This window comes from Westerdykella ornata (assembly GCF_010094085.1).
Source record: "Westerdykella ornata strain CBS 379.55 unplaced genomic scaffold EI97scaffold_11, whole genome shotgun sequence".
Taxonomy (NCBI): domain Eukaryota; kingdom Fungi; phylum Ascomycota; class Dothideomycetes; order Pleosporales; family Sporormiaceae; genus Westerdykella; species Westerdykella ornata.
This window is the reverse complement of record NW_022986861.1, coordinates 559,622-574,323: the sequence shown is the minus strand read 5'-3', so window position 1 is coordinate 574,323 and position 14,702 is coordinate 559,622. Positions and strand designations below refer to the sequence as shown.

General features: G+C 55.8%; 5 protein-coding genes across 5 annotated transcripts; 2 read left to right on the top strand and 3 right to left on the bottom strand.

Annotated features, from left to right (window-relative positions):
* Positions 1-106: 106 nt before the first annotated feature.
* Positions 107-2,494, top strand: EI97DRAFT_399037 (cytosolic Fe-S cluster assembly factor NAR1). Its single transcript, XM_033796410.1, has 2 exons — positions 107-393; positions 451-2,494. The coding sequence occupies exons 1-2, from the start codon at positions 289-291 to the stop codon at positions 2,212-2,214; spliced, it is 1,869 nt and encodes a 622-aa protein (XP_033653775.1). The 5' UTR covers positions 107-288; the 3' UTR covers positions 2,215-2,494.
* Positions 2,495-3,567: 1,073 nt separating this feature from the next.
* EI97DRAFT_53004 (uncharacterized protein) lies at positions 3,568-9,258 on the bottom strand. Its single transcript, XM_033802885.1, has 5 exons — positions 8,610-9,258; positions 8,437-8,560; positions 8,075-8,386; positions 7,138-7,976; positions 3,568-7,090 (listed from the first exon to the last, which is right to left on the bottom strand). Exons 1-5 carry the CDS (start codon positions 9,022-9,024, stop codon positions 3,708-3,710), a joined length of 5,073 nt encoding a protein of 1,690 aa, XP_033653774.1. The 5' UTR covers positions 9,025-9,258; the 3' UTR covers positions 3,568-3,707.
* A 235-nt stretch (positions 9,259-9,493) lies between these two features.
* EI97DRAFT_458719 (uncharacterized protein) lies at positions 9,494-9,910 on the bottom strand (the record flags this gene model as incomplete). The annotated part of the gene is made up of 1 exon (XM_033800935.1): positions 9,494-9,910. One exon carries the CDS (start codon positions 9,908-9,910, stop codon positions 9,494-9,496), a length of 417 nt encoding a protein of 138 aa, XP_033653773.1.
* A 1,204-nt stretch (positions 9,911-11,114) lies between these two features.
* EI97DRAFT_53022 (uncharacterized protein) lies at positions 11,115-11,982 on the top strand. The gene has a single exon (XM_033802886.1). It carries the CDS (start codon positions 11,263-11,265, stop codon positions 11,932-11,934), a length of 672 nt encoding a protein of 223 aa, XP_033653772.1. The 5' UTR covers positions 11,115-11,262; the 3' UTR covers positions 11,935-11,982.
* Positions 11,983-12,592: 610 nt separating this feature from the next.
* EI97DRAFT_52997 (uncharacterized protein) lies at positions 12,593-13,272 on the bottom strand. Its single transcript, XM_033802884.1, has one exon. It carries the CDS (start codon positions 13,085-13,087, stop codon positions 12,653-12,655), a length of 435 nt encoding a protein of 144 aa, XP_033653771.1. The 5' UTR covers positions 13,088-13,272; the 3' UTR covers positions 12,593-12,652.
* Positions 13,273-14,702: the final 1,430 nt, after the last annotated feature.

The following is a 14,702-nucleotide window of genomic DNA, read 5'->3' as shown; positions in this document are numbered from 1 at the left end:
TTCCCCCGCCGCCGATGCTCCGGCACCTCCGCGGCTTGCTGAGAAATGCAGCCTTATCGATAGGAAAACAGTGAACTCCAAACGAAAATCGGCCCTGGCAGGCCGACGATTTCACCAATTCCTTTCCTCTATATCCTGCGCTATATCCGCCCCTTTTCTTTTTCGAGATCTGCTCCTGTTGCTTCATTCTCACTCCCACAAGTTGCTGCGACTGCGATCTGGATGGAACTTTGACGTCCCATACACTTTCGATCCTTGTTGCCACCCTTCTCTCCCGCGCCGCTCACCATGAGCGCCATTCTCTCCGCAGACGACCTGAACGACTTCATATCGCCAGGCGTCGCTTGCATAAAACCAATAGAGACACTTCCTGCGCAAACGCCAGACGATTCTGTACGTCAAGAGACCATTTCCCCACACATTGCTTTTCCCCCACTGACACATAGCAAGAATCCGTACGAAGTCACCACCGAAGATAAAGTCGCTGCCTCGCAACCTCCACCGCCCGCTCAGATATCACTTACCGACTGCCTCGCATGTTCGGGTTGTGTCACATCCGCTGAAGCAGTCCTCGTCTCACTCCAATCGCATAATGAGGTCCTCACGACGCTGGATGCGCACCCTCCGCTGCATCTACCGTGGTTGACACACGCGGGCCAGAATGGAGTAGCCAACGGTATCAATGGGAACACGGGGCAAGGGAAACTATTCGTGGCGAGCGTGTCCCCCCAGACCCGTGCCAGTTTGGCAGCCGTGTTTTCGGTGTCGGAGAAGGAAGCAGGCAACATGATCGCACAGCTGCTCAGCGGGCCGTCTGGTCTGAGGACAGGTGGTCTGCACGGAAGCGACTTCACATGGGTCATAGACACCAATGTGGTCAGGGAGGCCTGCCTTACTGCCGCAGCAGACGAAGTTGCCGCTGCGCTGTCTCCTGAAGCCGCCAGCGCAATCTCCGGTCCTGGGTCGGAGGGCACACGAGATTCGAGACCCAGACAACCTATACTCACATCCGCATGTCCGGGTTGGATATGCTACGCTGAGAAGACGCATCCCTACGTGCTACCGCATCTGTCACGCCTCAAATCCCCTCAGGCGCTGACCGGGACTCTCATAAAGTCCGTCCTCGGCCAGCGCTATGGCATTGCGCCATCCCAAGTCTTCCACCTCGCCATCATGCCCTGCTTCGACAAGAAACTCGAAGCAAGTCGCAGCGAACTTACCTCCAACGCCTGGATACCGAATCACGACAACGCTTCCCAAGACCCTGTGCGCGACGTCGACTGCGTAATCACCGCCCGCGAACTCCTCCACCTTGCCTCCGCGCGAAACATCCCTTTCTCTTCTCTGCCCCGGACACCCCTTCCTAAATCCCAACGCATCCCCTTCCCGGACCCCAAACTCGACGCTTTCCTCTTCCCTCCCTCAAGACGGAAAAACCAAGCCCCTATTGCCGGCTCGTCAGGCGGCTACCTCTACCATATCCTCCGAACCTACCAAGCGCGGAACCCAGGCTCGGAAATCAACGTCACTCGCGGCCGAAACGCAGACGTGGTCGAGTACTCGCTCGTCCGGGGGTCGGAGACGATCTTCCGAGCCGCGCGCTTCTACGGCTTCCGAAACATACAGAATCTGGTGCGGCGGCTGAAGCCGAGTAAGCTCAGTAGGATGCCGGGTGCGGCGGCGAGGGGGGGCGTGAGTCGTAGAGCGGGAGGCGCTACTGGAGGAGGGGAAGGTATGAAGGAGTATGCCTATGTGGAGGTTATGGCGTGTCCTGGGGGTTGCACGAATGGGGGTGGGCAGGTTAAAGCGCAGGAGGTGGATGAGATTAGGGGGTGGGCTGGGGAGGAGGCCCAAGTGAACGGGAATGGGATTGGGAATGCGGGTGTTGCGCCGAAGCAGCAGCCGGGTGTGAGGGATCAGAAACAGTGGTTGGCGAGGGTGGATGAGGCGTATTTCTCTGCCGAGGGGAGTGAGGAGGATGCGGATGAGGTCATGGAGGACATCGAGGAGGCGTCAGACCCGGACGTCATCGACGGCATTTCGAGACGCTATATCCGCGACGTGGTGGCGCATTGGTCGGAGATTACAAACGTAGACATGCAGGCGCTGCTGTATACGTCGTATCGCCAGGTGGAAAGCGATGTGGGCAAGAAGAAGCAGAGCGATGTGGAGAGGGTGGCCGGGTTGGCCAGCAGTCTTGGTGGAGGATGGTAATGGACGAGGAATTAGGGCTTTGGGATGATTGTGTCGTTTGTCTTCGTCTGGGTTAGAATCGCAGTTCTTGGGGCAGCGCCGTTGTTGACGCGAAATTCGCGGCGTTTTGAGTTTTGCATATGATATAGACGGATAGATGGACGAGATTAAAAGACTTGGTTGGGACGGCATGAGAGAATGTTGCATTACCTCAAGTCATAGGGATCAATGGCTGGATATACTGAGTTTTAGGGACAAAGATCCTCATGATACCGTATCAATATTCTCTCGCTCTTTCTCCTCATTTTTCTTCTTCTGACGTCTACTAATAGAAGGTTGTAGCCGGGCGTACAGTTACAGATCGACTCGATACGCTGATGCAGAGATCCAACCAAAACTTCAAACTCACCGTCGCTCCCATAAATTCTCACCGTCCTCGATAGTACAGGTCAAAACAGAGGCACCACGACGATATACCTCGAATTGCTCAACACCGCGGGTGCTTCGGTCTCCGGAGCTCTTATCGAGCAAGACAGTCGGCGATGGGGAGCCACAAACGAAGCAAACACACAGCAGCAGCAGCAGACACTGGGAACAAGCGAAAATCCCATCTCCCACACATAGACGGCAGGAACAAATCACGAAGACGGGGAATATAAATATACTTCACGCAAGGACGCAGTTAGGATTGAAAAATTGCATATTTGATACCACCCTCCCCCCTCCTCACTGCTGAACAGCGACGACTCACTGGCCAACCAACTACTTTGCCCACGACCCACGGCCCACGACCCACGACGACCATGAACATGACCATGACCATGACCATGACCATGACCAATGACCTTCTGCTCATTTCTCCAAACCACCCAACAGCTAAAAGCTCGCTCATCTCTTCCCCACCTCAACAAAATGAAGTGAAATGGAAACATTGCAAAAGAAGAAGAAGAAAACGCATAACGGCAAAGACAAAAAACGATGAAGAAAAACATCGACTCAACCCCTCCTCAAACCCAAGAACCCAGAATCATCTCCACCTAAATCGACCCAGACCAATCAACTCGCCCCTCAGCACAAACAGTAAACCGGCAATAATCAAAAAGATGGAAAAACAAAAACAAAACAAAGATATAAGACTCGGTAAAGGGTATCGACTAAGAACTTCCGCCGCGAAGCGGTTGCATGGAAAATCTTTCTTCGGCTCTTGTGTTTCGGTTTTTCCTACTTTTGGATAGAGAGAGCAACGTGGGGATTGTTTTGTAATATCCGATGCGATCCTGTGTCGACGGGGCAGGAGTGGAGGTTGCTCCGGTCCGAGTGGAACATACCCCCAAATTTGGGGAAGGGAACGCTTATACGATGAAGATGACGCTAAACGAAGAACAACAACAACAACGTAAATAGATAAAACCATGTTTGAATGGGAAGTAAACAGGCCGTAAATCATCTCGAAAAAAGCGTACGAAAGAAAAAGGGACAAACTCGATATTAATGTGCAAAGACGCCCTTCCACCCTAAATCATGGGCGTCTCAACATTCTGATACACGCCGGGCTGCAACGTCTCGGGCGGCATGTTCGCCCTCACGGGTCGATAAACCCCCTGCTGCAGCGTCTCAGGCGGCATATTGGCCCGTACCTCCTTCGGATGCCTATAGCCCTGGAACTGTGAATTCTGGGACTCGTCGGTCGTCGGCGGGATCACCTGCTCCAGCGGCTGCGGTGGCGGTGGAGGAGGCGGGACGAGGTTGCCAAACTGCGAGTCACTCGTCTCGGAAGGGGATTTCGTGCCGGCGTTTCGGGGAATGGCTAACTCGGGGATGCTTTCGTATGGAGCGATCTCGCGGGTAAGGGGCGGCGACTTGTTGCGGGAGCGGCTGGTGCTGCGCATCCTCTCCGTGACCCTCTTGAAAGTCATGCCGATATTCTCGCTGACGCTGCCACGACCACGACGGTGGACATGGGGAGAGCCGGTGGGCGGAGGTGCTGAGATGGGCGAGACTGGGCCTTGCTTCTCGCCCGATTCTTCGTCAATGGCAATGTTGATGACGCCCAGACTAGGCTTGGAGTTGTGCGCGAATAGTGGCGGCGGAGGCGGGGGAGGCGGACCAGCAAGGTGTTGAAGTTCAGCAAGGAGAGGAGGAGCGGATGGATCTTGTTGCTCAATGATCACGACTTGGCTGTCATGGATCGTTTCGTCGATACTGGCAGTGATGGGCGGAGGGCTGACACGTTTGTAGTTTGGTACATCCGAAGTGTTCCCTCTCCTGCTCAGAGATTCCCGCCTGGAAAAGGTAGGTGAGATGCGTGGACCGGTACTCATCTGAGCAATGTCTTCCGGCGGGGCTGATGCCGACCGCATAGGTGGAACTGGCTGGCCGAAGGTAGTGGCAGGTAGGAGTGGCCCTAGGTCGTCCTCAGCCGCTGGACCTGTTGGAACATGCTCCGCAGGAATGGAGGGCACTGCGGGGATATCAGAACGAAGATCTGGTTCCGCAGTCATGGTGCGGTTGTGTCGCATGGCTCTGGGATTTGCAGGCAGCCCCATCGGTATTGGATTACCACTCGCACTCACTGGCCCACGTGTCGTGGGAGAGTATCTCTTGGAAATTTCGGGGTCGGCGGTCTGACTTCTCTGGATCGGGTCGCGATGCATTGTCATGGTATTGAGGAAGTTGGAATCATCAGTGTAGGATCGCTCCGCAATGACAGGCCGGAAAGCAAGCTCTCCTGGAAGAGGGATGATGGGCGCGGAGGGACGTCTCGCTAGCGACAATCTTCGCTCCTCCAGCTCCTTCGCGGCCAACTCCTTTCGTGACAGAGTGGTGGGCCGGGACTGGACACCAGATCGACCGGAGAGATTCGAGTGACGAGAATCTGGTCGCGTCTCATATACTCGATCAGGCAACCGCTCAGGGGAAGAATCCCGGGTGATACGCGAACGGCTGCTTTCACGCAGAGTAGGGACTTTGCGGCTCATGGATCGGTCTCGCGGCACACGGCGATCTGGCGACTGGTCGGCACGCGTGCTCCTTGCCCGCTCACCAGGACGACGACTGGTGCTGCGGTGGCGCGGGCGCACGGGCTCGAAATCCTCACCCGACTCTGCATCCTCCCTGAACATAGGTTGGGGAGACCCCGGTGAACGTATACCAGCGCGAGTGGTACTCCGTCCGCGATCCTCAGCCGGGCGGCGACTGGCTGCTCTACTGGTAGCCCGACTCCTTGCGCGAGCAGGACCATTGTCCGGGGACTCAGTACGGCGAGCAGCTTTAGACGAAGACCTCGCCTTGCTCACACCCACTCTCGCGCGACTCCGGTTGGTTCGAAAGCTGGCGACTGACTCCGTGGCCATGGGCGACACCACATCCACCCTATAGAAACTCTCGTCGTCGACGTTTTCGGTGCTGGTGGATGCCTCTTTGGTGCTCTTGGAGTAAATACCCGCATCTTCCGGTGACATGGGCACAGGAGACGATGGGGAGCGTTTCGCGGGACGAATGTAACGAACACCAGATCGGCCACGGGATTCAGAAGCATCGCGGTGGCGGCTGCGAGCGCGATCCGTCGTTCGACTAGCTGGGCGTGAGCCCGGTCTCTGCTCGTTTCTCGAGTTCGCGCGTTGGCGCGCATAATAGTTCGCTTCTTCCAGACTGTTGATATAGTTGTCAATGCCGCGAGCTTTGGCACTTCGCACGCTCGCTCCCGTCAGCGGAGGGCTGGCATTCGTGGAATATCCGGTCTCCGGTCCTTGCTCAACAATGGTCTCCTTGACATCGAGCTGTAAATCGACTGGCTTGCGGCTTCGGGAACTGCCGCGAGACAGCGCCCTGGTCTCCTTCAGATTGTCGAATACACCAACAGCGGGTGAAGGCAAATGATCCTTAGGTTTGGGCGGAGCGTAAGTTGCAGAGCTCAGAACGGTCTCTGTTGGCTCCACGGATGCTGATCGCACTCGGGTGGAAAAAGGCAGAGTCTCCGCCTCACGGCCCACGTTGTCAACTGCAGTCCTCGGAATGGACTCTCCACGCTGTCCTCTGTCGGGTACTGCCAGGGAAGCTAGGTGCTCGTTGTTGGTCGCTGCTGACCGCTCCGTGTCAGTTCTTGAAGGCAGTCGTTTCCGTCGATATGCGCCAGGGGTGGCGGTCCTTGCGGATGAAGGTTCGCGGAAGGCATCACGTGCAGCTCTGCTGCCCCAAGGGGTCTTCCCTACAGCTGGGGTTATAGCAGATTCTGCAATAGGCGTGACGCCGGGGTTCATCGGAGTCTGATCGTCATCTTCGGTCATCTGTTGTGGCATATTGCCTTGTCCAAAGTTGGTGACGAGTTTAAGAGATGATAGCTTGGATGCCATCCGGTTGGATGCGGTGGGAGGAGATAACGGCGGGCTGAGCTGAGAATTGAACAGCTGCTGCTGTGCCGCATAAACTGCGTCCTGGGCTCTTGGAGAGAACCATGGCTCCGAGGATTCTATGCCAGTACAGGAGAAGCATTTGACCGCGAGCTCCGCCTTACCCTCAGTGACCGATACCTCTCCCCATTTGCGGACAAGGAACGATTGCCGTTGCCAGTCGGTAGGGAAGAGGAGACAGGTGAGTAACACGGCTTCCAAATAATACTTCCTTGAGACGTATACTTCGATCGCGTCGTTGAGCTCACCGAGACCGAGCAAAATTGCCACTGCTGGGTGGATATCGCCCTTCTCCAGCAATCGCTGTACAAAAGCCTCGCCGACCTTCTTCTGGGAATCTTGACCCATGGAGCTGAGTGCAAGCAGCATCCAGTCTGACGATGTCATAGACTCTGATCCGACCATGGAGGCCATCAAATCGGCACCCACCTCGCCTAGCCACTTCGACAGAAGGACGGCAGCAGCAGACCCAGGAGGATGACGTGCCACTGTGCCAGTCAGCAAACAACAGAACATACGCCAGTAGAGAACTTACGCTCGTCCCGCACAAGCTCTTCAATGTCCGTCTCCCAACCGAAAACGACCCGGAGCATATTCTGTCTGAGGTCATCTGGACTTCTGTTTGGGCCTAGGTCGGAGTTTCGATAGGGAACTTCGCTCAATCGCGCTTTGGTGAAAGGGAAAAGATCCATCAACTTCATCTTCTGGGCTTCGTCCGGGCTGCGTAGCACTTCCTTGCGAAGCCCAGATTGGCCGTAACGCGAAGAGGTGGCGGAGGATGTGGACCGAATTGATATGCTCTCTCGCGAGGTCCCGGCAAATGAGGAAGTTCCGGAGGAGAATATAGTGCCTTGAGAGCTCTTCGATGAGCGCGCCCCCACACTGGGACGATCATAACGATATCTCGGTACGCGAGCACTGCCCGATGATCGGGAACTCTGCGACCCTCGACTAGAGACCGGACTTAGTGGACCTAGTCTGTCCCTACGCTCTTCATCAAGCTGATCCATTTCTTGAGCAATCTTCTGGAGAGGGGACATTGCTACACCTTCCCCTTCACTTTCGGAATCGGGTAGTAACTGCCCGGTCCCATGGCCTCTTGGGCGTGCCGTCATCGGTGTTTCTTCAGTCTTCTTGATATCGTCTAGTGAGTTTGGAGGTGATGGGGGCGTGTTTGCGGGAGGGTGTTGCACATTTGCTACCATTGCCGGCTTACCATTAGGATTCAAGTCGTACTGTTGAACACTATGATTGCGCCCCAAGGTGAAGAGGGTAGCCGTAGGGCCATAGTTGGCAATAGCAGCAACGCCGTCAATGGTGGGGACAGTCTCGTACGTGACTCTTTTCGTGCGAACATCCCATGCACAAGTTTGGCTGTTCGAGTACACGAGTTAGTGAATTTGACCTTGTAGTCGTCCCGGGCCGTTGGAAATAACACAGCATAGGCGCCTGGGAAAAGGGGTCAAGCTTACCCCTCAGTATACTGGACAATTCGCCCATTCTTCGACCAGGCGAACCAACACGGTCCAGGCTCTCTTTGCTCGGATTTGTTGAGTATGCGAATAACGCACGGTGTATCTCCGCTATGGGCCACTTTTGGCACACTCCAAACCCTCAAGTCTCCGTCTGAAGTCTGGGCAGCCAACATTTCCGATTTCTGCTTTGAGGAGGATCCATGCCAGGCAAGACCTGCAATGGGCGAGGGAGCTCTTGGTGTTGTCAGTGTGTGCAAAATGGTGAAGGAAGGCTGGAGCGTCGCAATGAGAATGGATCCATTGAGATATCTGAGTAGGATTAGCATTCTCTCCATGACATGATTCAAGATCGGACGCACCCAATTGCGAAGGTTCTGCAGTCGGCTGCAGGGGCCAACGCAGTGATAGGGTCGAAGATAGTCCGAGCGGAAAGGTGTTCGGAAGTCGATGGTTCGAACAAAATTACGCTCCCCTGTGCATTGCCTGTCTCACAGTCAGTTTCCGGCCAGAAAATGCTTGCCGTACCATTTACCGAAGGCAACATTTCCGTTCCGCATCCAGGCTGCGACGCGGATCTGCTCATAGGAGGCAAACCGAGCCACCTCATCGCCCGTGAAAAGATCCCAGATAATGGCAGTACTTCCGGTATCATAGCTGGCCACAAGTCTCCCAGCCCCTCTCTCGCTAACATTGTCTACCGAAATCCACGACACATCTTCCCGGTGGCGATCGAAGCGGCGCTCGATGGCCAGTGTGTCATGATGCAGGCACAAGATGACATTTCTCTGCGCATAGAGCAGAAACGAGGCGGTAGCGGCGCAAGGATCAAAGGCGAATTCGTCGGTCCCAGGAGTTATTGATGGAGTTGGCGGCTTCATCTGGTTTTCTGAGCGCACCGAGGAGCCCCGCGAGGCTGAACGCTGTCGCGTCAACTGTCCGGTCGACATGGTCGCTCAATTGCCTGTGGGCGGTTGCTCTGTCAGTCCTTCAAAGCGCACAGGTTCCAACAAGGCGCATAACGAGGGGAATGGTTATCGATTAAGGCCGTGGTGGGACAACTCAGGGGCTCTCCAGGGACGAGGTTGAAACCAGACGAGGACCGGAGAATTCAGACTTACTGCAGCGTGCGCGCTTAAGGGCAGCTGTGAATTGGAAGCTCCACGGCGTTTGGGAGGCGGTATGATTTAGCCCCGCCCTGGCTGACTGGGGTCAGAAGAGTGAATAGACGAGGCTGCATGCGCCCGCTCGAGGGATCCAGCACGAGGCTCGCAGCTCAGGTACGATGCGGCAGGAGAGACAGACTGACCAAAAGCAAAGCAAAAGGGAAAAGGAGGAGGAGGGGAGGAAAATGCAGCAGAAGCGCGAAAAGGAGAGACGAGTGCGAATGGGTAGCAGTGGCCTATCACAGGCCGGCGCTTATATCGAGAAAGTTGAGGGCAGCACGGATTGATATTGTTGCAAGAATAGGACTTGGGGACTCGGGGGGCTCGGAGTCGTCCAGCATTGACGAGGGCTCAACAGGGAGCAGGAGGCGTCAAACGGCTGGGATTCTCGCTTCTCTATTTGCTGAACCGGGTTCTTGTCGATGAAAAGTCGAGGACGTGAGAGTGCGCTCCACGGCATCCGCACGCCCTGATGCGTGCCATGCGGTGCGTAGCGGTGCAGCGAGAGGCGGGCATGCTGGTCGCCAAGGCGGTCCCCAAAGGTCGCTGTGCGTGATACGAGAGCATCGTTGGTGTTGTTCGCGCCCCAAGAAAAGACGGCGGTGCCTGCAGCAGCAACGTAAAGCAGCCTCTCAGGTCGTGAGGACGTTGTGGGAGGGACACAGGACATGGAGGGTCCTGCGATGGGTTGATGGACAGAGGACCAGGAACGACGGGTGATTGGAAGAATCCCCCGGTGACCAACGCAAGCCCCATCACAGCAGACCCCGAATCAAGATGCAGAAGCAGCTTGGGGTCGGGCCGCTCTTCAAGGGGCCCCGGCAAGCCCTGGGCGTGAATGTCTCTGGGCTCCTTTACAAGTACTCGACTGGGCACTCGCACATATGGAGTTCATAGATGGGGTATATCAGGACATCATGCTCCGCGCCAGTCGCTCTCCCTTCTCGTTCGAATCGGTCCCTATTCTTGTTGCCCCTCGTCAGCAGTCATTCGAGCGTCCCGTGACCAGTCAGTCCTCCGACCGGCGCTCAGGATTATTCATGCCAGCAGAGGGGAGCCCCTAACCATGGACGAGACTGACTTGAGCGGAGCTGTCGAACCCGTCCTCCGCCTCACACCTGCTGCGGGCATCTATCGTCGGGACGGATAAGTAGCTTTGTGGCACGTCAGACGGTCCCTGAGTCGGTACCGTGAGAGGGGCGACTGGCGTCTTTTTGATATATCCAAAGTCGTCTTGCTGCTCTCCCTGCCAGGAACGGACAGTCGAAGCATCAATCCCAGGCAGTCTGCCACCACATTCGATAGCCCCCAGGCTGGGTATTCCCACGCTCGCCGCTCGCGTGCGTGATGTGTTCAGTTTATTGTCCCAATCCGCAGGTTGTGTGGCCCCTCAGGGGCTATACATATCTCCATGGTGCAGCGTACCCTAGGGTATTGGTTGTAACCCGCCCCTCACCCCCAAGCTGCCATACAGTATAACTCCAAACCAGAGATGAGGTTTGACCTACCATGCACTGTCGAACATGTCCACGCACGCTGGTCGCTCACTTTCAGAGCAAGTGCGCATGGCCGCTCCGGAACCGTGCCGCAATGGCATCCGTCCCGCAGTACGACATCGCGTTCGCAGCCGTCCAAGCGTCGGAGATCCCGCACTCGAGGGTTTTGCTCAGTGCCGGGCTTGGGGCTATCCACATCCAGATGCCGGTCGATAACAACCACATATTGATCTTCGAAATCACATCATCCCGGTTCAGTGATAATGTTGCCATCGATGGGAAGAAGCATCAAGGCATCAGAGAGGCAGCCCGCAGTCTCGCCAGCCATCGTCGTGCCTCTAGCTGTTCCTTGCCGGTCGATAGGTCGATCCAGTCGACTAGAGACCTCGAACAGTCGAGTGTCGTCGACACAAAAGTGTAGATGTGATCTGGGTTTTTATTAATATAAGCGCCCGCACTAGCATCGCATCCTTGCTGCACTTCACCTCTGGACCCAGCCCCCTCTTTTCACTGCACATTGCCCCTCATGATGGAACGCATCCCACAGCGTGCACCCCACGCCGTGGACTGCATTGTTTCTCTGGACCATCTCCCGGTGTCGACCGAAGACGGAGACATGGGATGCAACCCAAGGCATCCTGTTTTGCTTCTTCCCCTCCCTCAGGAGGCTTCCAGCTTCCAGAAAGGTGACTCTGAGACCGAATACGTCCGCAGGCGGATTACCCGTCGTACAGTTTCTGCAGCGCAAGCCGGAAGCAGCCGGTGGATATCAGATTCCTATTATCATATCAAAGTGAGGCGCAGAAAAAGAGCAGCATCGCATCTCGCTTCGGCGGGAAGTAACCGCGTCTTACCTGGAAGTGGAGGCTTATTATTCCTTGCACCCGTCACGGGACTCTTCGCCCTCTTCCGCCCCCGCAGGCGTTCGGAGCAGGTCACTTGTGGCTTCTCCTGCGGTGGTTGGAGGGTGGTGGAGGACGAGCACTTTGGGATACGGATGGGATCTCATGCTTTTTCGGGGTCCAGGGGATTATTGGGAGAAGAAACAAAGGAGGGGACGAGTGGAAAAGCGCCACTGCCACTTCCTCCCTCCCGTCTCGCCTGTCTCTGCGGAAAGCGCGCCCTCAATCAAGCCTTCCTAACGCTACCGCCGTGCTCCCGTCCCAGCCGCTCAAACTGTGCGCAGGTGATGTCGTGATAGCATAGGTGGGTTGGTATGCCGCTCCGAGAACATCGAAATGCTTTTCTGTCGTAACGAGGCGCCCACACTAGATGTGACGAAGATGTGACCGGCTCAAGTCGTCGCGGATTTGCAATATTGCTTCACTTTTCTTTTATGTTTGGAGTCGCAATCCGGCACTTCACAATTTACGGAGTAAAGCCATAGAAGAAAGCAAGGTAAGGATTAAAGAGTAACCAAGATGAATAGAATATGCTATGCTATGGGTATCTGTGACGGGTATCAAAAACAGCAAAGGCGTGTCAAGCCACCTGGAGCAAACCCGCTAATCATGCATGAAAAAAATAATGATCCCAATCCAAAATGCGCCTGCCTCATATGCAGTCGCTATGCTCCCTGGCCGCCATCAGAGGGTATCATGTAAATGCCAAGGATCCCAAACGCCGTATGCTGTGCGAATAAGAAATCTCATCACAGTCCTTCCCAACATCTCCCACGCCTCTTCCTATCCAAAGGCGCATTATCCAGTCTCGCCAGTCGTCGGTGCCAGCGGTTGGTGCCAGTGGATGGTGAATGTTGGTCCCCCATGGAATGGTAGGTGTGATGGCACCGCATAAGGGAGCACTGCCCCTGTAAGGCGAGTGAATGTTCACCATCCGAAGCGATCGGTCTGAGATGTACGCGGCGTGCTGAGTTCAACGCGTGTGCGGTAGCATCTTAGGATGGGTTGGACTCCTCATTCAACGACCTCGACGGATTCGGCAATGGGCGACATAGGCTTGGAGCTGCGCCTAGACTTGCGGCCGCTGCTACGCCTTCGCTGTTGCTTCTTGGGTTTCTCCGCAACGTAGAGAGGTGGCAGGATGGGGAACGCCTGAGCCATGGGCGGTACACGAGGTGGAGCCGGTGCCTCATCTAGGAATGGGCCCTCGCAGTCGTCGTCACCCTCGCCGAAGAGGTCGGCATCGCTGATGTAGGAGCTTGGTGGTGATCGGAACCCAAGTGACTTTCCGGTGGGCCACGACGGGTAGGCACAGGTGGACCCTTGACCTGTCACTGCGATGTCCTGGGACCAGTTGCTGTGAAGGGAGCTTGTTGGGGATGCCATGGGCCTGATGGCAATGGGTAGTGACTTGGCTGGCGAGGTGCTTGGTGACGTTTCGAAATGCATGATGGTTTCGATGATAGTGGATAACCCTTCCTGGTGGAACCGAGGGGACCGGTTGGCATGTATATATCAACACGTCCGAGCCGAGCGGCCGAGGAGAATGTAAACTCGGCGACGACGCGTTCGTGTTTCGCGTGGTGTTAGCGTATCCGGACAGAAACTCCGGCGAGTGGTAGGACCGAGGCAAGTGCCGATCTTAGTAGAAGCAGCTTTTACTAGTACGAACAAAAAGGGTCCGGGAAACAACCGGCAGCCGTAAGCTGGCGAAGAAGGTTTGTTGATGTCAGGATCCTCCAGGCACGAGGAGATGCTGAGGCTAAATAATGAGGAGCAATAAGGGGGTGGTGGATCAGGAGGGCGAGTCAGAAAGAATATGGGTTTCTTGTGGCGGATGTGTCTCGAGCTCTCATCATCAGGTCTGGAGCGTGGGATGGATGGGACAGATCCGCGAGAACAAGCACCCCATGGTGTTATTATAACAACTCCAGGACGCCTGGGGCTGCTTTTTTGCCAGCACTCTGGCCCGGCTCCTGATTTGCTTTGATTGCGCGAGTGCAACCCCGGAAAGTGAGGTGTCCTGTCCTTTTTGCGGTGAGTCACCGCTCTTTTGGACGGGGGCAACAGGGCGACGGCATTGGGCCAACGCGCTGACCGTCTTTTCGTGGAGACATCCAACTTCCCCGGGCTGACTGGCGTTGCGGGTGCCCGCCTGCGAGACGCAACCCTGGCTTTCGGGACTCATGGACCGCCTCCGCGATTGCGGGCGTCATCCAGTTTTGGGCACAGTCATCTGCGACCTGTCATGCTGCGAGTCGTCGTGCTCAGCCCGGAGTGTCGAGCAGTCTGCTATTCTGAGTCCGGCGCCGTCGCATCGCAACTCCCCGAACCCCTTTCCGCACCTCTCTCTGCTTTTGCGAAAAGCAACCAGAAAAAAAGCATCCATTTGCCCCTTGGTTAAGAAAAGAAGCCGACTGTGAAGAGCACGTGGGGATGCCTCCCGCACCGCCCCCCACCCATATTGCACCCACACGCCCCTAATGTGGCGATCCAACTAGGCTATCCGCGTGGGACAGGGTATCTCATCCCGCGCATTCTGCCGGACGGTTGGCGGATTTCTTTCCGGCTGACGGCTGCCCACTCCGCCTCTCCGCTTGGAGGGCTTCAGAAACCGAAATGGCCCGGGATGATACCGTCTCCGCCCATTTGCCGACTGTCTTCAGACTGCAACCCAATGACATCCACAAACACCACGATAGCTTCATCGTTGGAGAATCAACCGCGGATTATTTGTTGCCCTGGTTGCCCTCGGATGCCCACTCAGTCACCAGCGCCGCCCCCTTTTGCGTGTGCGACTGATGATTTGTGAAGTTTTGGGAGTGTTACAGGTTTGCCACGCTGAAAACCCAGCGCTAGAAGACTTCGTCGTCCACTTCGCCTCTGAGCCATTTCCAAAACCCGCGGCAAAATGTGACCGAGGGTAAATCTGGGGTACATGAACCTTGTTCACATGTGTCTACAATGTGTCCCGCGCAAAGTATCTTTTGCATTCGGAACTGGATCCCAGAATGCTACTTTTTTTGTGGTAACCCCTGTTACAATGTTGACTAGCCTGGAGTTG